Source organism: Heptranchias perlo, chromosome 11, assembly GCF_035084215.1.
Source record: "Heptranchias perlo isolate sHepPer1 chromosome 11, sHepPer1.hap1, whole genome shotgun sequence".
In the NCBI taxonomy this organism is placed as follows: Eukaryota; Metazoa; Chordata; class Chondrichthyes; order Hexanchiformes; family Hexanchidae; genus Heptranchias; species Heptranchias perlo.
The window spans coordinates 2,102,231-2,123,681 of record NC_090335.1 but is presented as its reverse complement, the minus strand read 5'-3'; the positions used below and the strand labels follow the sequence as shown (position 1 = coordinate 2,123,681).

Here is a 21,451-nt window from a genome sequence, read left to right as displayed (position 1 = left end):
GCACGACCCAGAATTTAGACCCGAAACTGCTGACGTATCCTCCCAATCTCATTAGTATATGCCCAAACTCAAAACGGGCGTAAATCAGTGTAAACAATCGGGGCACAAGGAAATGCTGAACCCACACCAGGACATTTCTTCTTTGAGCCTTAAAGTTTAAGTTTCGACTCATTAAACCATCGTTCCTGCACATTGGACACAGGGTGTTTCGGAACCTGCAATCGGGGAAGCTTTTCCATTTTTATACAAGTCTCAATGAGGGTAAATAGAAATTACAATTAAAAGCCCAGAAAAAGGTCTTCCATCCTGGCTGCGCCCTGTGATGATCCCAATGTTGAGAGACACTCGAACGAGTTCAATTGGAGGATACTTGTGTTTGAGGGTTGGAGGGGTTTTATGGGCAGAGACTCGTGGCCAGTTTTATGGGCAGAGACTCGTCTGGACAGAGGGTTTGATGGACGGGTGTGAAAGATCGAGGGGACGTGGGCGTTTGCTGTTATGCACGTAACTCACTAAAAATCCAGCGATCTTTTAAGCCACGTCATCTGGAGGGAACTCCAGGCTGCATGTTTCTTTTAGTTACTCTACTTTACCACATATTTTGAAATATTTGTCATATAATCAGTGACCAGTAGAAACAAGTAAATACAGCTTTAAATACATAGACCGTATAAATATATAGTATTAATTTTCAAAGTCTACTTCTAGGATCTGAATCAAATGGTTGGACATTTTCTTCCTTCTTTCTATTTTCAGATATAAATGAGGCATTTAAAGTACGGATTAGTCTGAAGACTGCCCTTGGAGATGATGCTGTAAGACTGATTTTATTAACTGTATTTTCGCACAGTCAAATCAGGGTATGAGTTGTGTGCTAAAGATTCAGTAACCCACCAGGCTGTTCAGGGTTTAGTTATGTATCACTGCAGTGCAATAACTTATACTGCCGAACGGTTAATTAAAATGATTGGACAATAATGAATAGCAAGGTTTATGTGTGTGAGGTCTTCTCCTGCCAGAAATCATTGATTCAAAAGCAAAAGCCAAGTGTTAAAACAATGGCTGGTGCCAATATCAGGGAACAGTGGCCTGGTGGGTGAGATACTGATTCTCACACGGCACCAGAAATACAACTCTCGAAATATACACACCCTGACATTAGCGATTTAAATCCAGAGAAGTAGACATCATGTGTCGGGAGATTGCTATGGTAAAAATGGGAGCCGAAACTAAAAATGATAGTCACACAAGCAGCAAACAGAGGAGCCATGAAAGAACTCATCTCAAATAAATATTCTCAGATATAACAGGGCAGGACATCATTTGCTTCCTGAATGTTGGCCTCCTGCCCGGCAGCTGGTCAAATGGACAGCCTGGCCCACGATGGGGAGCACTGGGGGAGGAGGAGGTCTGTGATGGGGAGTACTGGGGGAGGAGGAGGCCTGTGATGGGGAGTACTGGGGGAGGAGGAGGTCTGTGATGGGGAGTACTGGGGGAGGAGGAGGTCTGTGATGGGGAGTACTGGGGGAGGAGGAGGCCCACGATGGGGAGTACTGGGGGAGGAGGAGGTCTGTGATGGGGAGGACTGGGGGAGGAGGAGGCCTGTGATGGGGAGTACTGGGGGAGGAGGTGGTCTGTGATGGGGAGTACTGGGGGAGGAGGAGGCCTGTGATGGGGAGTACTGGGGGAGGAGGAGGTCTGTGATGGGGAGTACTGGGGGAGGAGGAGGCCCACGATGGGGAGTTCTGAGGGAGGAGGAGGCCTGTGATGGGGAGTACTGAGGGAGGAGGAGGCCTGTGATGGGGAGTACTGGGGGAGGAGGAGGTCTGTGATGGGGAGTACTGGGGGAGGAGGAGGCCCACGATGGGGAGTACTGGGGGAGGAGGAGGTCTGTGATGGGGAGGACTGGGGGAGGAGGAGGTCTGTGATGGGGAGTACTGGGGGAGGAGGAGGTCTGTGATGGGGAGTACTGAGGGAGGAGGAGTTCTGTGATGGGGAGTACTGGGGGAGGAGGAGGTCTGTGATGGGGAGGACTGGGGGAGGAGGAGGCCTGTGATGGGGAGTACTGAGGGAGGAGGAGTTCTGTGATGGGCTGTACTGGGGGAGGAGGAGGAGGTCTGTGATGGGGAGTACTGAGGGAGGAGGAGGTCTGTGATGGGCTGTACTGGGGGAGGAGGAGGTCTGTGATGGGGCGTACTGGGGGAGGAGGAGGTCTGTGATGGGGCGTACTGGGGGAGGAGGAGGCCTGTGATGGGGAGGACTGGGGGAGGAGGAGGCCTGTGATGGGGAGTAACGGGGGAGGAGGAGGTCTGTGATGGGGAGTACTGGGGGAGGAGGAGGTCTGTGATGGGGAGTACTGGGGGAGGAGGAGGTCTGTGATGGGCTGTACTGGGGGAGGAGGAGGTCTGTGATGGGGAGTAACGGGGGAGGAGGAGGTCTGTGATGGGGAGGACTGGGGGAGGAGGAGGCCTGTGATGGGGAGTACTGGGGGAGGAGGAGGTCTGTGATGGGCTGTACTGGGGGAGGAGGAGGTCTGTGATGGGGAGTAACGGGGGAGGAGGAGGTCTGTGATGGGGAGTACTGGGGGAGGAGGAGGTCTGTGATGGGGAGTACTGGGGGAGGAGGAGGCCTGTGATGGGGAGTACTGGGGGAGGAGGAGGTCTGTGATGGGGAGTACTGGGGGAGGAGGAGGTCTGTGATGGGGAGTACTGGGGGAGGAGGAGGCCTGTGATGGGGAGTACTGGGGGAGGAGGAGGTCTGTGATGGGGAGCACTGGGGGAGGAGGAGTTCTGTGATGGGGAGTACTGGGGGAGGAGGAGGTCTGTGATGGGGCGTACTGGGGGAGGAGGAGGCCTTTGATGGGGAGTACTGGGGGAGGAGGAGGTCTGTGATGGGCTGTACTGGGGGAGGAGGAGGTCTGTGATGGGGAGTACTGAGGGAGGAGGAGTTCTGTGATGGGGAGTACTGGGGGAGGAGGAGGTCTGTGATGGGGCGTACTGGGGGAGGAGGAGGCCTTTGATGGGGAGTACTGGGGGAGGAGGAGGTCTGTGATGGGGAGTACTGGGGGAGGAGGAGGCCTGTGATGGGGAGTACTGGGGGAGGAGGAGGTCTGTGATGGGGAGTACTGGGGGAGGAGGAGGTCTGTGATGGGGAGTACTGGGGGAGGAGGAGTTCTGTGATGGGGAGTACTGGGGGAGGAGGAGGTCTGTGATGGGCTGTACTGGGGGAGGAGGAGGTCTGTGATGGGGAGTACTGGGGGAGGAGGAGGTCTGTGATGGGCTGTACTGGGGGAGGAGGAGGTCTGTGATGGGGCGTACTGGGGGAGGAGGAGGTCTGTGATGGGCTGTACTGGGGGAGGAGGAGGTCTGTGATGGGGAATACTGAGGGAGGAGGAGTTCTGTGATGGGGAGTACTGGGGGAGGAGGAGGTCTGTGATGGGGAGTACTGGGGGAGGAGGAGGTCTGTGATGGGGAGTACTGGGGGAGGAGGAGGCCTTTGATGGGGCGTACTGGGGGAGGAGGAGGCCTTTGATGGGGAGTACTGGGGGAGGAGGAGGTCTGTGATGGGGAGTACTGGGGGAGGAGGAGGTCTGTGATGGGGAGTAATGGGGGAGGAGGAGGTCTGTGATGGGGAGTACTGGGGGAGGAGGAGGCCTTTGATGGGGCGTACTGGGGGAGGAGGAGTTCTGTGATGGGGCGTACTGGGGGAGGAGGAGGCCTTTGATGGGGAGTACTGGGGGAGGAGGAGGTCTGTGATGGGGAGTACTGGGGGAGGAGGAGGTCTGTGATGGGGAGTACTGGGGGAGGAGGAGGTCTGTGATGGGGAGTACTGGGGGAGGAGGAGGCCTGTGATGGGGAGGACTGGGGGAGGAGGAGGCCTGTGATGGGGAGTACTGGGGGAGGAGGAGGTCTGTGATGGGGAGTACTGGGGGAGGAGGAGGTCTGTGATGGGGAGTACTGGGGGAGGAGGAGGTCTGTGATGGGGAGTACTGGGGGAGGAGGAGGCCTGTGATGGGGAGGACTGGGGGAGGAGGAGGCCTGTGATGGGGAGTACTGGGGGAGGAGGAGGTCTGTGATGGGGAGTACTGGGGGAGGAGGAGGCCTGTGATGGGGAGGACTGGGGGAGGAGGAGGCCTGTGATGGGGAGTACTGGGGGAGGAGGAGGTCTGTGATGGGGAGTACTGGGGGAGGAGGAGGTCTGTGATGGGGAGTACTGGGGGAGGAGGAGGTCTGTGATGGGGAGTACTGGGGGAGGAGGAGGTCTGTGATGGGGAGTACTGGGGGAGGAGGAGGTCTGTGATGGGGAGGTCTGGGGGAGGAGGAGGCCCACGATGGGGAGTACTGGGGGAGGAGGAGGTCTGTGATGGGGAGTACTGGGGGAGGAGGAGGTCTGTGATGGGGAGTACTGAGGGAGGAGGAGGTCTGTGATGGGGAGTACTGAGGGAGGAGGAGGTCTGTGATGGGGAGTACTGGGGGAGGAGGAGGCCCACGATGGGGAGTACTGAGGGAGGAGGAGGTCTGTGATGGGGAGTGCCGGGGGAAGAGGAGGTCTGTGATGGGGAGTACTGGGGGAGGAGGAGGTCTGTGATGGGGAGTACTGGGGGAGGAGGAGGTCTGTGATCGGGAGTACTGAGGGAGGAGGAGGCCTGTGATGGGGAGTACTGGGGGAGGAGGAGGCCTGTGATGGGGAGTACTGGGGGAGGAGGAGGCCTGTGATGGGGAGTACTGGGGGAGGAGGAGGCCCACGATGGGGAGTATTGGGGGAGGAGGAGGTCTGTGATGGGGAGTGCCGGGGGAAGAGGAGGTCTGTGATGGGGAGTAACGGGGGAGGAGGAGGCCTGTGATGGGGAGTACTGGGGGAGGAGGAGGTCTGTGATGGGGAGTACTGGGGGAGGAGGAGGTCTGTGATGGGGAGTACTGGGGGAGGAGGAGGTCTGTGATGGGGAGTACTGGGGGAGGAGGAGGTCTGTGATGGGGAGTACTGGGGGAGGAGGAGGCCTGTGATGGGGAGGACTGGGGGAGGAGGAGGCCTGTGATGGGGAGTACTGGGGGAGGAGGAGGTCTGTGATGGGGAGGACTGGGGGAGGAGGAGGCCTGTGATGGGGAGGACTGGGGGAGGAGGAGGCCTGTGATGGGGAGTACTGGGGGAGGAGGAGGTCTGTGATGGGGAGTACTGGGGGAGGAGGAGGTCTGTGATGGGGAGTACTGGGGGAGGAGGAGGTCTGTGATGGGGAGTACTGGGGGAGGAGGAGGTCTGTGATGGGGAGTACTGGGGGAGGAGGAGGTCTGTGATGGGGAGGTCTGGGGGAGGAGAAGGCCCACGATGGGGAGTACTGGGGGAGGAGGAGGTCTGTGATGGGGAGTACTGGGGGAGGAGGAGGTCTGTGATGGGGAGTACTGAGGGAGGAGGAGGTCTGTGATGGGGAGTACTGAGGGAGGAGGAGGTCTGTGATGGGGAGTACTGGGGGAGGAGGAGGCCCACGATGGGGAGTACTGAGGGAGGAGGAGGTCTGTGATGGGGAGTGCCGGGGGAAGAGGAGGTCTGTGATGGGGAGTACTGGGGGAGGAGGAGGTCTGTGATGGGGAGTACTGGGGGAGGAGGAGGTCTGTGATCGGGAGTACTGAGGGAGGAGGAGGCCTGTGATGGGGAGTACTGGGGGAGGAGGAGGCCTGTGATGGGGAGTACTGGGGGAGGAGGAGGCCTGTGATGGGGAGTACTGGGGGAGGAGGAGGCCCACGATGGGGAGTATTGGGGGAGGAGGAGGTCTGTGATGGGGAGTGCCGGGGGAAGAGGAGGTCTGTGATGGGGAGTGACGGGGGAGGAAGAGGTCTGTGATGGGGAGTACTGGGGGAGGAGGAGGTCTGTGATGGGGAGTACTGGGGGAGGAGGAGGCCTGTGATGGGGAGTACTGGGGGAGGAGGAGGCCTGTGATGGGGAGTACTGGGGGAGGAGGAGGTCTGTGATGGGGAGTGCCGGGGGAAGAGGAGGTCTGTGATGGGGAGTACTGGGGGAGGAGGAGGTCTGTGATGGGGAGTACTGGGGGAGGAGGAGGTCTGTGATGGGGAGTACTGGGGGAGGAGGAGGTCTGTGATGGGGAGTGCCGGGGGAAGAGGAGGTCTGTGATGGGGAGTACTGGGGGAGGAGGAGGTCTGTGATGGGGAGTACTGGGGGAGGAGGAGGTCTGTGATGGGGAGTACTGGGGGAGGAGGAGGTCTGTGATGGGGAGTACTGGGGGAGGAGGAGGCCTGTGATGGGGAGTACTGGGGGAGGAGGAGGTCTGTGATGGGGAGTACTGGGGGAGGAGGAGGTCTTTGATGGGGAGTGCCGGGGGAGGAAGAGGTCTGTGATGGGGAGTACTGGGGGAGGAGGAGGTCTGTGATGGGGAGTAACGGGGGAGGAAGAGGTCTGTGATGGGGAGTACTGGGGGAGGAGGAGGTCTGTGATGGGGAGGACTGGGGGAGGAGGAGGCCTGTGATGGGGAGTAACGGGGGAGGAGGAGGTCTGTGATGGGGAGTACTGGGGGAGTGGGAGGTCTGTGATGGGGAGTACTGGGGGAGGAGCAGGCCTGTGATGGGGAGGACTGGGGGAGGAGGAGGTCTGTGATGGGGAGTACTGAGGGAGGAGGAGGCCTGTGATGGGGAGTAACGGGGGAGGAGGAGGTCTGTGATGGGGAGTACTGGGGGAGGAGGAGGTCTGTGATGGGGAGTACTGAGGGAGGAGGAGGTCTGTGATGGGGAGTACTGAGGGAGGAGGAGGTCTGTGATGGGGAGTAACGGGGGAGGAGGAGGCCTGTGATGGGGAGGACTGAGGGAGGAGGAGGTCTGTGATGGGAAGTAACGGGGGAGGAAGAGGTCTGTGATGGGGAGTACTGGGGGAGGAGGAGGTCTGTGATGGGGAGGACTGGGGGAGGAGGAGGCCTGTGATGGGGAGTAACGGGGGAGGAGGAGGTCTGTGATGGGGAGTACTGGGGGAGTGAGAGGTCTGTGATGGGGAGTACTGGGGGAGGAGCAGGCCTGTGATGGGGAGGACTGGGGGAGGAGGAGGTCTGTGATGGGGAGTACTGAGGGAGGAGGAGGCCTGTGATGGGGAGTAACGGGGGAGGAGGAGGTCTGTGATGGGGAGTACTGGGGGAGGAGGAGGTCTGTGATGGGGAGTACTGAGGGAGGAGGAGGTCTGTGATGGGGAGTACTGAGGGAGGAGGAGGTCTGTGATGGGGAGTAACGGGGGAGGAGGAGGCCTGTGATGGGGAGGACTGAGGGAGGAGGAGGTCTGTGATGGGGAGTACTGAGGGAGGAGGAGGTCTGTGATGGGGAGTAACGGGGGAGGAGGAGGCCTGTGATGGGGAGGACTGGGGGAGGAGGAGGCCTGTGATGGGGAGTACTGGGGGAGGAGGAGGCCTGTGATGGGGAGTACTGGGGGAGGAGGAGGTCTGTGATGGGGAGTACTGGGGGAGGAGGAGGTCTGTGATGGGGAGTACTGGGGGAGGAGGAGGCCTGTGATGGGGAGTACTGGGGGAGGAGGAGGCCTGTGATGGGGAGGACTGGGGGAGGAGGAGGTCTGTGATGGGGAGTACTGGGGGAGGAGGAGGCCTGTGATGGGGAGTACTGGGGGAGGAGGAGGTCTGTGATGGGGAGTAACGGGGGAGGAGGAGGCCTGTGATGGGGAGGACTGGGGGAGGAGGAGGCCTGTGATGGGGAGTAACGGGCGAGGAGGAGGTCTGTGATGGGGAGTACTGGGGGAGGAGGAGGCCTGTGATGGGGAGTACTGAGGGAGGAGGAGGCCTTTGATGGGGAGTACTGGGGGAGGAGGAGGCCTGTGATGGGGAGTACTGGTGGAGGAGGAGGCCCACGATGGGGAGTAACGGGGGAGGAGGAGGTCTGTGATGGGGAGTACTGGGGGAGGAGGAGGCCTGTGATGGGGAGTACTGAGGGAGGAGGAGGTCTGTGATGGGGAGTACTGGGGGAGGAGGAGGCCTGTGATGGGGAGTACTGGGGGAGGAGGAGGCCCACGATGGGGAGTACTGGGGGAGGAGGAGGTCTGTGATGGGGAGTATTGGGGGAGGAGGAGGCCTTTGATGGGGAGTACTGGGGGAGGAGGAGGTCTGTGATGGGGAGTACTGGGGGAGGAGGAGTTCTGTGATGGGGAGTACTGGGGGAGGAGGAGGCCTTTGATGGGGAGTACTGGGGGAGGAGGAGGTCTGTGATGGGGAGTACTGGGGGAGGAGGAGGTCTGTGATGGGGAGTACTGGGGAGGAGGAGGTCTGTGATGGGGAGTACTGGGGGAGGAGGAGGCCTGTGATGGGGAGGACTGAGGGAGGAGGAGGCCTTTGATGGGGAGTACTGGGGGAGGAGGAGGTCTGTGATGGGGAGTACTGAGGGAGGAGGAGGCCTTTGATGGGGAGTACTGGGGGAGGAGGAGGTCTGTGATGGGGAGTACTGAGGGAGGAGGAGGCCTTTGATGGGGAGTACTGGGGGAGGAGGAGGCCTGTGATGGGGAGTACTGGGGGAGGAGGAGGCCTTTGATGGGGAGTACTGGGGGAGGAGGAGGTCTGTGATGGGGAGTACTGGGGGAGGAGGAGGCCCACGATGGGGAGTATTGGGGGAGGAGGAGGTCTGTGATGGGGAGTACTGGGGGAGGAGGAGGTCTGTGATGGGGAGTACTGGGGGAGGAGGAGGTCTGTGATGGGGAGTACTGGGTGAGTGGGAGGTCTGTGATGGGGAGTACTGGGGGAGGAGGAGGTCTGTGATGGGGAGTACTGGGGGAGGAGGAGGCCTGTGATGGGGAGTACTGGGGGAGGAGGAGGTCTGTGATGGGGAGTACTGGGGGAGGAGGAGGCCTGTGATGGGGAGTACTGGGGGAGGAGGAGGTCTGTGATGGGGAGTACTGGGCGAGTGGGAGGTCTGTGATGGGGAGTACTGGGGGAGTGGGAGGTCTGTGATGGGGAGTACTGGGGGAGGAGGAGGTCTGTGATGGGGAGTACTGGGGGAGGAGGAGGTCTGTGATGGGGAGTACTGGGGGAGGAGGAGGCCTGTGATGGGGAGTACTGGGGGAGGAGGAGGCCTTTGATGGGGAGTACTGGGGGAGGAGGAGGCCTTTGATGGGGAGTACTGGGGGAGGAGGAGGCCTGTGATGGGGAGTACTGGGGGAGGAGGAGGTCTGTGATGGGGAGTACTGGGGGAGGAGGAGGCCTTTGATGGGGAGTACTGGGGGAGGAGGAGGTCTGTGATGGGGAGTACTGGTGGAGGAGGAGGTCTGTGATGGGGAGTACTGGGGGAGGAGGAGGTCTGTGATGGGGAGTACTGGGGGAGGAGGAGGCCCACGATGGGGCGTACTGGGGGAGGAGGAGGCCTGTGATGGGGAGTACTGGGGGAGGAGGAGGTCTGTGATGGGGAGTACTGGGGGAGGAGGAGGTCTGTGATGGGGAGTACTGGGGGAGGAGGAGGCCTGTGATGGGGAGTATTGGGGGAGGAGGAGGCCTGTGATGGGGAGTACTGGGGGAGGAGGAGGCCTGTGATGGGGAGTACTGGGGGAGGAGGAGGTCTGTGATGGGGAGGACTGGGGGAGGAGGAGGTCTGTGATGGGGAGTACTGGGGGAGGAGGAGGCCTGTGATGGGGAGTACTGGGGGAGGAGGAGGTCTGTGATGGGGAGGACTGGGGGAGGAGGAGGTCTGTGATGGGGAGTACTGGGGGAGGAGGAGGCCTTTGATGGGGAGTACTGGGGGAGGAGGAGGTCTGTGATGGGGCGTACTGGGGGAGGAGGAGGCCTTTGATGGGGAGTACTGGGGGAGGAGGAGGCCTTTGATGGGGAGTACTGGGGGAGGAGGAGGTCTGTGATGGGGAGTACTGGGGGAGGAGGTCTGTGATGGGGAGTACTGGGGGAGGAGGAGGTCTGTGATGGGGAGTACTGGGGGAGGAGGAGGCCCACGATGGGGAGTATTGGGGGAGGAGGAGGCCCACGATGGGGAGTACTGGGGGAGGAGGAGGCGCACGATGGGGAGTACTGGGGGAGGAGGAGGCCTGTGATGGGGAGTACTGGGGGAGGAGGAGGCCTTTGATGGGGAGTACTGGGGGAGGAGGAGGCCTGTGATGGGGAGTACTGGGGGAAGAGGAGGCCTGTGATGGGGAGTACTGAGGGAGGAGGAGGCCTGTGATGGGGAGTAACGGGGGAGGAGGAGGCCTGTAATGGGGAGTACTGGGGGAGGAGGAGGTCTGTGATGGGGAGTACTGGGGGAGGAGGAGGTCTGTGATGGGGAGTACTGGGGGAGTGGGAGGTCTGTGATGGGGAGTACTGGGGGAGGAGGAGGTCTGTGATGGGGAGTACTGGGGGAGGAGGAGGCCTTTGATGGGGAGTACTGGGGGAGGAGGAGGTCTGTGATGGGGAGTACTGGGGGAGGAGGATGTCTGTGATGGGGAGTAACGGGGGAGGAGGAGGTCTGTGATGGGGAGTACTGGGGGAGTGGGAGGTCTGTGATGGGGAGTACTGGGGGAGGAGGAGGTCTGTGATGGGGAGTACTGGGGGAGGAGGAGGCCTTTGATGGGGAGTACTGGGGGAGGAGGAGGTCTGTGATGGGGAGTACTGGGGGAGGAGGAGGCCTGTGATGGGGAGTACTGGGGGAGGAGGAGGTCTGTGATGGGGAGTACTGGGGGAGGAGGAGGCCTGTGATGGGGAGTACTGGGGGAGGAGGAGGTCTGTGATGGGGAGTACTGGGGGAGGAGGAGGTCTGTGATGGGGAGTACTGAGGGAGGAGGAGGTCTGTGATGGGGAGTACTGGGGGAGGAGGAGGTCTGTGATGGGGAGTACTGGGGGAGGAGGAGGCCTGTGATGGGGAGTACTGGGGGAGGAGGAGGCCTGTGATGGGGAGTACTGGGGGAGGAGGAGGTCTGTGATGGGGAGTACTGGGGGAGGAGGTCTGTGATGGGGAGTACTGGGGGAGGAGGAGGTCTGTGATGGGGAGTACTGGGGGAGGAGGAGGTCTGTGATGGGGAGTACTGGGGGAGGAGGAGGCCTGTGATGGGGAGTACTGGGGGAGGAGGAGGTCTCTGATGGGGAGTACTGGGGGAGGAGGAGGTCTGTGATGGGGAGTACTGGGGGAGGAGGAGGCCTTTGATGGGGAGTACTGGGGGAGGAGGAGGTCTGGGATGGGGAGTACTGGGGGAGGAGGAGGCCTGTGATGGGGAGTACTGGGGGAGGAGGAGGCCTGTGATGGGGAGTACTGGGGGAGGAGGAGGTCTGTGATGGGGAGTACTGGGGGAGGAGGAGGTCTGTGATGGGGACTACTGGGGGAGGAGGAGGCCTGTGATGGGGAGTACTGGGGGAGGAGGAGGTCTCTGATGGGGAGTACTGGGGGAGGAGGAGGTCTGTGATGGGGAGTACTGGGGGAGGAGGAGGCCTTTGATGGGGAGTACTGGGGGAGGAGGAGGTCTGGGATGGGGAGTACTGGGGGAGGAGGAGGCCTGTGATGGGGAGTACTGGGGGAGGAGGAGGCCTGTGATGGGGAGTACTGGGGGAGGAGGAGGTCTGTGATGGGGAGTACTGGGGGAGGAGGAGGTCTGTGATGGGGAGTACTGGGGGAGGAGGAGGTCTGTGATGGGGAGTACTGGGGGAGGAGGAGGTCTGTGATGGGGAGGACTGGGGGAGGAGGAGGCCTGTGATCGGGAGTACTGGGGGAGGAGGAGGTCTGTGATGGGGAGTACTGGGGGAGGAGGAGGCCCACGATGGGGAGTATTGGGGGAGGAGGAGGTCTGTGATGGGGAGTAACGGGGGAGGAGGAGGCCTGTGATGGGGAGTAACGGGGGAGGAGGAGGCCTGTGATGGGGAGTACTGGGGGAGGAGGAGGCCTGTGATGGGGAGTACTGGGGGAGGAGGAGGCCTTTGATGGGGAGTACTGGGGGAGGAGGAGGTCTGGGATGGGGAGTACTGGGGGAGGAGGAGGCCTGTGATGGGGAGTACTGGGGGAGTGGGAGGTCTGTGATGGGGAGTACTGGGGGAGGAGGAGGTCTGTGATGGGGAGTACTGGGGGAGGAGGAGGTCTGTGATGGGGAGTACTGGGGGAGGAGGAGGTCTGTGATGGGGAGTACTGGGGGAGGAGGAGGTCTGTGATGGGGAGTATTGGGGGAGGAGGAGGTCTGTGATGGGGAGCACTGGGGGAGGAGGAGGTCTGTGATGGGGAGTACTGGGGGAGGAGGAGGCCTGTGATGGGGAGTATTGGGGGAGGAGGAGGCCTGTGATGGGGAGTACTGGGGGAGGAGGAGGTCTGTGATGGGGAGTACTGGGGGAGGAGGAGGCCCACGATGGGGAGTACTGGGGGAGGAGGAGGTCTGTGATGGGGAGTACTGGGGGAGGAGGAGGTCTGTGATGGGGAGTACTGGGGGAGGAGGAGGTCTGTGATGGGGAGTACTGGGGGAGGAGGAGGCCCACGATGGGGAGTACTGGGGGAGGAGGAGGTCTGTGATGTGGAGTACTGGGGGAGGAGGAGGTCTGTGATGGGGAGTACTGGGGGAGGAGGAGGTCTGTGATGGGGAGTACTGGGGGAGGAGGAGGTCTGTGATGGGGAGTACTGGGGGAGGAGGAGGTCTGTGATGGGGAGTAACGGGGGAGGAGGAGGCCTGTGATGGGGAGGACTGGGGGAGGAGGAGGTCTGTGATGGGGAGTACTGGGGGAGGAGGAGGTCTGTGATGGGGAGTACTGGGGGAGGAGGAGGCCTGTGATGGGGAGTAACGGGGGAGGAGGAGGTCTGTGATGGGGAGTACTGGGGGAGGAGGAGGCCTTTGATGGGGAGTACTGGGGGAGGAGGAGGCCTGTGATGGGGAGTACTGAGGGAGGAGGAGGCCTTTGATGGGGAGTACTGGGGGAGGAGGAGGCCTGTGATGGGGAGTACTGGGGGAGGAGGAGGTCTGTGATGGGGAGTACTGGGGGAGGAGGAGGCCTGTGATGGGGAGTACTGGGGGAGGAGGAGGCCCACGATGGGGAGTATTGTGGGAGGAGGAGGTCTGTGATGGGGAGTACTGGGGGAGGAGGAGGTCTGTGATGGGGAGTACTGGGGGAGGAGGAGGTCTGTGATGGGGAGTACTGGGGGAGGAGGAGGCCCACGATGGGGAGTATTGTGGGAGGAGGAGGTCTGTGATGGGGAGGACTGGGGGAGGAGGAGGCCTTTGATGGGGAGTACTGGGGGAGGAGGAGGTCTGTGATGGGCAGTACTGGGGGAGGAGGAGGTCTGTGATGGGGAGTACTGGGGGAGGAGGAGGCCCACGATGGGGAGTACTGAGGGAGGAGGAGGTCTGTGATGGGGAGTGCCGGGGGAAGAGGAGGTCTGTGATGGGGAGTACTGGGGGAGGAGGAGGTCTGTGATGGGGAGTACTGGGGGAGGAGGAGGTCTGTGATGGGGAGTACTGGGGGAGGAGGAGGTCTGTGATGGGGAGTAACGGGGGAGGAGGAGGCCTGTGATGGGGAGGACTGGGGGAGGAGGAGGTCTGTGATGGGGAGTACTGGGGGAGGAGGTCTGTGATGGGGAGTACTGGGGGAGGAGGAGGTCTGTGATGGGGAGTACTGAGGGAGGAGGAGGCCTGTGATGGGGAGTACTGGGGGAGGAGGAGGTCTGTGATGGGGAGTACTGGGGGAGGAGGAGGCCTGTGATGGGGAGTACTGGGGGAGGAGGAGGCCTGTGATGGGGAGGACTGGGGGAGGAGGAGGCCTGTGATGGGGAGTACTGGGGGAGGAGGAGGTCTGTGATGGGGAGTACTGGGGGAGGAGGAGGTCTGTGATGGGGAGTACTGGGGGAGGAAGAGGTCTGTGATGGGGAGTACTGGGGGAGGAGGAGGTCTGTGATGGGGAGTACTGGGGGAGGAGGAGGTCTGTGATGGGGAGTAACGGGGGAGGAGGAGGTCTGTGATGGGGAGTACTGGGGGAGTGGGAGGTCTGTGATGGGGAGTACTGGGGGAGGAGCAGGCCTGTGATGGGGAGGACTGGGGGAGGAGGAGGTCTGTGATGGGGAGTACTGAGGGAGGAGGAGGTCTGTGATGGGGAGTACTGGGGGAGGAGGAGGTCTGTGATGGGGAGTAACGGGGGAGGAGGAGGTCTGTGATGGGGAGTACTGGGGGAGTGGGAGGTCTGTGATGGGGAGTACTGGGGGAGGAGGAGGTCTGTGATGGGGAGTACTGAGGGAGGAGGAGGTCTGTGATGGGGAGTAACGGGGGAGGAGGAGGCCTGTGATGGGGAGGACTGGGGGAGGAGGAGGCCTGTGATGGGGAGTACTGGGGGAGGAGGAGGTCTGTGATGGGGAGTACTGGGGGAGGAGGAGGTCTGTGATGGGGAGTACTGGGGGAGGAGGAGGTCTGTGATGGGGAGTACTGGGGGAGGAGGAGGTCTGTGATGGGGAGTACTGGGGGAGGAGGAGGTCTGTGATGGGGAGGACTGGGGGAGGAGGAGGTCTGTGATGGGGAGTACTGAGGGAGGAGGAGGTCTGTGATGGGGAGTAACGGGGGAGGAGGAGGCCTGTGATGGGGAGGACTGGGGGAGGAGGAGGCCTGTGATGGGGAGGACTGGGGGAGGAGGAGGTCTGTGATGGGGAGTACTGGGGGAGGAGGAGGTCTGTGATGGGGAGTACTGGGGGAGGAGGAGGTCTGTGATGGGGAGGACTGGGGGAGGAGGAGTTCTGTGATGGGGAGTACTGGGGGAGGAGGAGGTCTGTGATGAGGAGTACTGGGGGAGGAGGAGGTCTGTGATGGGGAGTACTGGGGGAGGAGGAGGTCTGTGATGGGGAGTACTGGGGGAGGAGGAGGCCTTTGATGGGGAGTACTGGGGGAGGAGGAGGTCTGTGATGGGGAGGACTGGGGGAGGAGGAGTTCTGTGATGGGGAGTACTGGGGGAGGAGGAGGTCTGTGATGAGGAGTACTGGGGGAGGAGGAGGTCTGTGATGGGGAGTACTGGGGGAGGAGGAGGTCTGTGATGGGGAGTACTGGGGGAGGAGGAGGCCTGTGATGGGGAGGACTGGGGGAGGAGGAGGTCTGTGATGGGGAGGACTGGGGGAGGAGGAGGCCTGTGATGGGGAGGACTGGGGGAGGAGGAGGTCTGTGATGGGGAGTACTGGGGGAGGAGGAGGCCTGTGATGGGGAGTACTGGGGGAGGAGGAGGCCTGTGATGGGGAGGACTGGGGGAGGAGGAGGTCTGTGATGGGGAGGACTGGGGGAGGAGGAGGTCTGTGATGGGGAGTACTGGGGGAGGAGGAGGTCTGTGATGGGGAGTACTGGGGGAGGAGGAGTTCTGTGATGGGGAGTACTGGGGGCGGAGGAGGCCTTTGATGGGGAGTACTGGGGGAGGAGGAGGTCTGTGATGGGGAGTACTGGGGGAGGAGGAGGTCTGTGATGGGGAGTACTGAGGGAGGAGGAGGCCTTTGATGGGGAGTACTGGGGGAGGAGGAGGTCTGTGATGGGGAGTACTGGGGGAGGAGGAGGCCTGTGATGGGGAGTACTGGGGGAGGAGGAGGTCTGTGATGGGGAGTACTGGGGGAGGAGGAGGCCCACGATGGGGAGTATTGGGGGAGGAGGAGGTCTGTGATGGGGAGTACTGAGGGAGGAGGAGGCCTTTGATGGGGAGTACTGGGGGAGGAGGAGGTCTGTGATGGGGCGTACTGGGGGAGGAGGAGGTCTGTGATGGGGAGTACTGGGGGAGGAGGTCTGTGATGGGGAGTACTGGGGGAGGAGGAGGTCTGTGATGGGGAGTACTGGGGGAGGAGGAGGCCTGTGATGGGGAGTACTGGGGGAGGAGGAGGTCTGTGATGGGGAGTACTGGGGGAGGAGGAGGTCTGTGATGGGGAGTACTGGGGGAGGAGGTGGTCTGTGATGGGGAGTACTGGGGGAGGAGGAGGTCTGTGATGGGGAGTACTGGGGGAGGAGGAGGCCTGTGATGGGGAGTACTGGGGGAGGAGGAGGTCTGTGATGGGGAGGACTGGGGGAGGAGGAGGCCTGTGATGGGGAGTACTGGGGGAGGAGGAGGTCTGTGATGGGGAGTACTGGGGGAGGAGGAGGTCTGTGATGGGGAGTACTGGGGGAGGAGGAGGTCTGTGATGGGGAGTACTGGGGGAGGAGGAGGTCTGTGATGGGGAGTACTGGGGGAGGAGGAGGTCTGTGATGGGGAGTACTGGGGGAGGAGGAGGTCTGTGATGGGGAGTACTGGGGGAGTGGGAGGTCTGTGATGGGGAGTACTGGGGGAGTGGGAGGTCTGTGATGGGGAGTACTGGGGGAGGAGGAGGTCTGTGATGGGGAGTACTGGGGGAGGAGGAGGCCTGTGATGGGGAGGTCTGGGGGAGGAGGAGGTCTGTGATGGGGAGTACTGGGGGAGGAGGAGGTCTGTGATGGGGAGTACTGGGGGAGGAGGAGGTCTGTGATGGGGAGTACTGGTGGAGGAGGAGTTCTGTGATGGGGAGTACTGGGGGAGGAGGAGGCCCACGATGGGGCGTACTGGGGGAGGAGGAGGCCCACGATGGGGAGTACTGGGGGAGGAGGAGGTCTGTGATGGGGAGTACTGGGGGAGGAGGAGGTCTGTGATGGGGAGTACTGGGGGAGTGGGAGGTCTGTGATGGGGAGTACTGGGGGAGGAGGAGGTCTGTGATGGGGCGTACTGGGGGAGGAGGAGGCCCACGATGGGGCGTACTGGGGGAGGAGGAGGTCTGTGATGGGGAGTAACGGGGGAGGAGGAGGTCTGTGATGGGGAGTACTGGGGGAGTGGGAGGTCTGTGATGGGGAGTAACGGGGGAGGAGGAGGTCTGTGATGGGGAGTACTGGGGGAGGAGGAGGTCTGTGATGGGGAGTACTGGGGGAGTGGGAGGTCTGTGATGGGGAGTACTGGGGGAGGAGGAGGTCTGTGATGGGGAGTACTGGGGGAGTGGGAGGTCTGTGATGGGGAGTACTGGGGGAGGAGGAGGCCCACGATGGGGAGTACTGGGGGAGGAGGAGGTCTGTGATGGGGAGTACTGGGGGAGGAGGAGGTCTGTGATGGGGAGTACTGGGGGAGGAGGAGGTCTGTGATGGGGAGTACTGGGGGAGTGGGAGGTCTATGATGGGGAGTACTGGGGGAGGAGGAGGTCTGTGATGGGGAGTACTGGGGGAGGAGGAGGCCTGTGATGGGGAGTACTGGGGGAGGAGGAGGTCTGTGATGGGGAGTACTGGGGGAGTGGGAGGTCTATGATGGGGAGTACTGGGGGAGGAGGAGGTCTGTGATGGGGAGTACTGGGGGAGGAGGAGGCCTGTGATGGGGAGTACTGGGGGAGGAGGAGGCCTGTGATGGGGAGTACTGGGGGAGGAGGAGGTCTGTGATGGGGAGTACTGGGGGAGGAGGAGGTCTGTGATGGGGAGTACTGGGGGAGGAGGAGGTCTGTGATGGGGAGTACTGGGCGAGGAGGAGGCCCACGATGGGGCGTACTGGGGGAGGAGGAGGCCCACGATGGGGCGTACTGGGGGAGGAGGAGGCCCACGATGGGGAGTACTGGGGGAGGAGGAGGTCTGTGATGGGGAGTACTGGGGGAGGAGGAGGTCTGTGATGGGGAGTACTGTGGGAGGAGGAGGTCTGTGATGGGGAGTACTGGGGGAGGAGGAGGTCTGTGATGGGGAGTACTGGGGGAGGAGGAGGTCTGTGATGGGGAGTACTGGGGGAGGAGGAGGTCTGTGATGGGGAGTATTGGGGGAGGAGGAGGCCCACGATGGGGAGCACTGGGGGAGGAGGAGGTCTGTGATGGGGAGTACTGGGGGAGGAGGAGGCCTGTGATGGGGAGTATTGGGGGAGGAGGAGGCCCACGATGGGGAGCACTGGGGGAGGAGGAGGTCTGTGATGGGGAGTACTGGGGGAGGAGGAGGCCTTTGATGGGGAGTACTGGGGGAGGAGGAGGTCTGTGATGGGGAGTACTGGGGGAGGAGGAGGTCTGTGATGGGGAGTACTGAGGGAGGAGGAGGTCTGTGATGGGGAGTACTGGGGGAGGAGGAGGCCTTTGATGGGGAGTACTGGGGGAGGAGGAGGCCTGTGATGGGGAATACTGGGGGAGGAGGAGGCCTGTGATGGGGAGTACTGGGGGAGGAGGAGGCCCACGATGAGGAGTACTGGGGGAGGAGGAGGCCTGTGATGGGGAGTACTGGGGGAGGAGGAGGCCCACGATGAGGAGTACTGGGGGAGGAGGAGGTCTGTGATGGGGAGTACTGGGGGAGGAGGAGGTCTGTGATGGGGAGTACTGGGGGAGGAGGAGGCCTTTGATGGGGAGTACTGGGGGAGGAGGAGGCCTGTGATGGGGAATACTGGGGGAGGAGGAGGCCCACGATGAGGAGTACTGGGGGAGGAGGAGGCCTGTGATGGGGAGTACTGGGGGAGGAGGAGGCCCACGATGGGGAGTACTGGGGGAGGAGGAGGCCTGTGATGGGGAGTACTGGGGGAGGAGGAGGTCTGTGATGGGGAGTACTGGGGGAGGAGGAGGCCTGTGATGGGGAGTACTGGGGGAGGAGGAGGCCTGTGATGGGGAGTATTGGGGGAGGAGGAGGCCTGTGATGGGGAGTACTGGGGGAGGAGGAGGCCTGTGATGGGGAGTATTGGGGGAGGAGGAGGCCCACGATGGGGAGTACTGGGGGAGGAGGAGGCCTGTGATGGGGAGTACTGGGGGAGGAGGAGGCCTGTGATGGGGAGTACTGGGGGAGGAGGAGGCCTGTGATGGGGAGTAACGGGGGAGGAGGAGGTCTGTGATGGGGAGTACTGGGGGAGTGGGAGGTCTGTGATGGGGAGTAACGGGGGAGGAGGAGGTCTGTGATGGGGAGTACTGGGGGAGGAGGAGGTCTGTGATGGGGAGTACTGGGGGAGTGGGAGGTCTGTGATGGGGAGTACTGGGGGAGGAGGAGGTCTGTGATGGGGAGTACTGGGGGAGTGGGAGGTCTGTGATGGGGAGTACTGGGGGAGGAGGAGGCCCACGATGGGGAGTACTGGGGGAGGAGGAGGTCTGTGATGGGGAGTACTGGGGGAGGAGGAGGTCTGTGATGGGGAGTACTGGGGGAGGAGGAGGTCTGTGATGGGGAGTACTGGGGGAGTGGGAGGTCTATGATGGGGAGTACTGGGGGAGGAGGAGGTCTGTGATGGGGAGTACTGGGGGAGGAGGAGGCCTGTGATGGGGAGTACTGGGGGAGGAGGAGGTCTGTGATGGGGAGTACTGGGGGAGTGGGAGGTCTATGATGGGGAGTACTGGGGGAGGAGGAGGTCTGTGATGGGGAGTACTGGGGGAGGAGGAGGCCTGTGATGGGGAGTACTGGGGGAGGAGGAGGCCTGTGATGGGGAGTACTGGGGGAGGAGGAGGTCTGTGATGGGGAGTACTGGGGGAGGAGGAGGTCTGTGATGGGGAGTACTGGGGGAGGAGGAGGTCTGTGATGGGGAGTACTGGGGGAGTGGGAGGTCTATGATGGGGAGTACTGGGGGAGGAGGAGGTCTGTGATGGGGAGTACTGGGGGAGGAGGAGGCCTGTGATGGGGAGTACTGGGGGAGGAGGAGGTCTGTGATGGGGAGTACTGGGGGAGTGGGAGGTCTATGATGGGGAGTACTGGGGGAGGAGGAGGTCTGTGATGGGGAGTACTGGGGGAGGAGGAGGCCTGTGATGGGGAGTACTGGGGGAGGAGGAGGCCTGTGATGGGGAGTACTGGGGGAGGAGGAGGTCTGTGATGGGGAGTACTGGGGGAGGAGGAGGTCTGTGATGGGGAGTACTGGGCGAGGAGGAGGCCCACGATGGGGCGTACTGGGGGAGGAGGAGGCCCACGATGGGGCGTACTGGGGGAGGAGGAGGCCCACGATGGGGAGTACTGGGGGAGGAGGAGGTCTGTGATGGGGAGTACTGGGGGAGGAGGAGGTCTGTGATGGGGAGTACTGGGGGAGGAGGAGGTCTGTGATGGGGAGTATTGGGGGAGGAGGAGGCCCACGATGGGGAGCACTGGGGGAGGAGGAGGTCTGTGATGGGGAGTACTGGGGGAGGAGGAGGCCTGTGATGGGGAGTATTGGGGGAGGAGGAGGCCCACGATGGGGAGCACTGGGGGAGGAGGAGGTCTGTGATGGGGAGTACTGGGGGAGGAGGAGGCCTTTGATGGGGAGTACTGGGGGAGGAGGAGGTCTGTGATGGGGAGTACTGGGGGAGGAGGAGGTCTGTGATGGGGAGTACTGAGGGAGGAGGAGGTCTGTGATGGGGAGTACTGGGGGAGGAGGAGGCCTTTGATGGGGAGTACTGGGGGAGGAGGAGGCCTGTGATGGGGAATACTGGGGGAGGAGGAGGCCTGTGATGGGGAGTACTGGGGGAGGAGGAGGCCCACGATGAGGAGTACTGGGGGAGGAGGAGGCCTGTGATGGGGAGTACTGGGGGAGGAGGAGGCCCACGATGAGGAGTACTGGGGGAGGAGGAGGTCTGTGATGGGGAGTACTGGGGGAGGAGGAGGTCTGTGATGGGGAGTACTGGGGGAGGAGGAGGCCTTTGATGGGGAGTACTGGGGGAGGAGGAGGCCTGTGATGGGGAATACTGGGGGAGGAGGAGGCCCACGATGAGGAGTACTGGGGGAGGAGGAGGCCTGTGATGGGGAGTACTGGGGGAGGAGGAGGCCCACGATGGGGAGTACTGGGGGAGGAGGAGGCCTGTGATGGGGAGTACTGGGGGAGGAGGAGGCCTGTGATGGGGAGTACTGGGGGAGGAGGAGGTCTGTGATGGGGAGTACTGGGGGAGGAGGAGGCCTGTGATGGGGAGTACTGGGGGAGGAGGAGGCCTGTGATGGGGAGTATTGGGGGAGGAGGAGGCCTGTGATGGGGAGTACTGGGGGAGGAGGAGGCCTGTGATGGGGAGTATTGGGGGAGGAGGAGGCCCACGATGGGGAGTACTGGGGGAGGAGGAGGCCTGTGATGGGGAGTACTGGGGGAGGAGGAGGCCTGTGATGGGGAGTACTGGGGGAGGAGGAGGCCTGTGATGGGGAGTACTGGGGGAGGAGGAGGTCTGTGATGGGGAGTACTGGGGGAGGAGGAGGCCTGTGATGGGGAGTAACGGGGGAGGAGGAGGTCTGTGATGGGGAGTACTGGGGGAGGAGGAGGTCTGTGATGGGGAGTAACGGGGGAGGAGGAGGCCTGTGATGGGGAGTACTGGGGGAGGAGGAGGCCCACGATGGGGAGTATTGGGGGAGGAGGAGGCCCACGATGGGGAGTACTGGGGGAGGAGGAGGCGCACGATGGGGAGTACTGGGGGAGGAGGAGGCCTGTGATGGGGAGTACTGGGGGAGGAGGAGGCCTTTGATGGGGAGTACTGGGGGAGGAGGAGGCCTGTGATGGGGAGTACTGAGGGAGGAGGAGGCCTGTGATGGGGAGTAACGGGGGAGGAGGAGGCCTGTAATGGGGAGTACTGGGGGAGGAGGAGGTCTGTGATGAGGAGTACTGGGGGAGGAGGAGGTCTGTGATGGGGAGTACTGG

The 21,451-nt window shown here is 62.2% G+C and overlaps 1 protein-coding gene across 2 annotated transcripts in view; it reads left to right on the top strand.

Annotated features, from left to right (window-relative positions):
* ace2 (angiotensin I converting enzyme 2) overlaps window positions 1–21,451 on the top strand; it is a 161,494-nt gene that overhangs the window by 111,100 nt on the left and 28,943 nt on the right. For both annotated transcript variants that reach the window (XM_067992425.1, XM_067992424.1), the window contains one exon: window positions 757–815. In XM_067992425.1, the coding sequence (XP_067848526.1) occupies window positions 757–815 (59 nt within the window). The remainder of the gene's footprint in view (window positions 1–756; window positions 816–21,451) is intronic.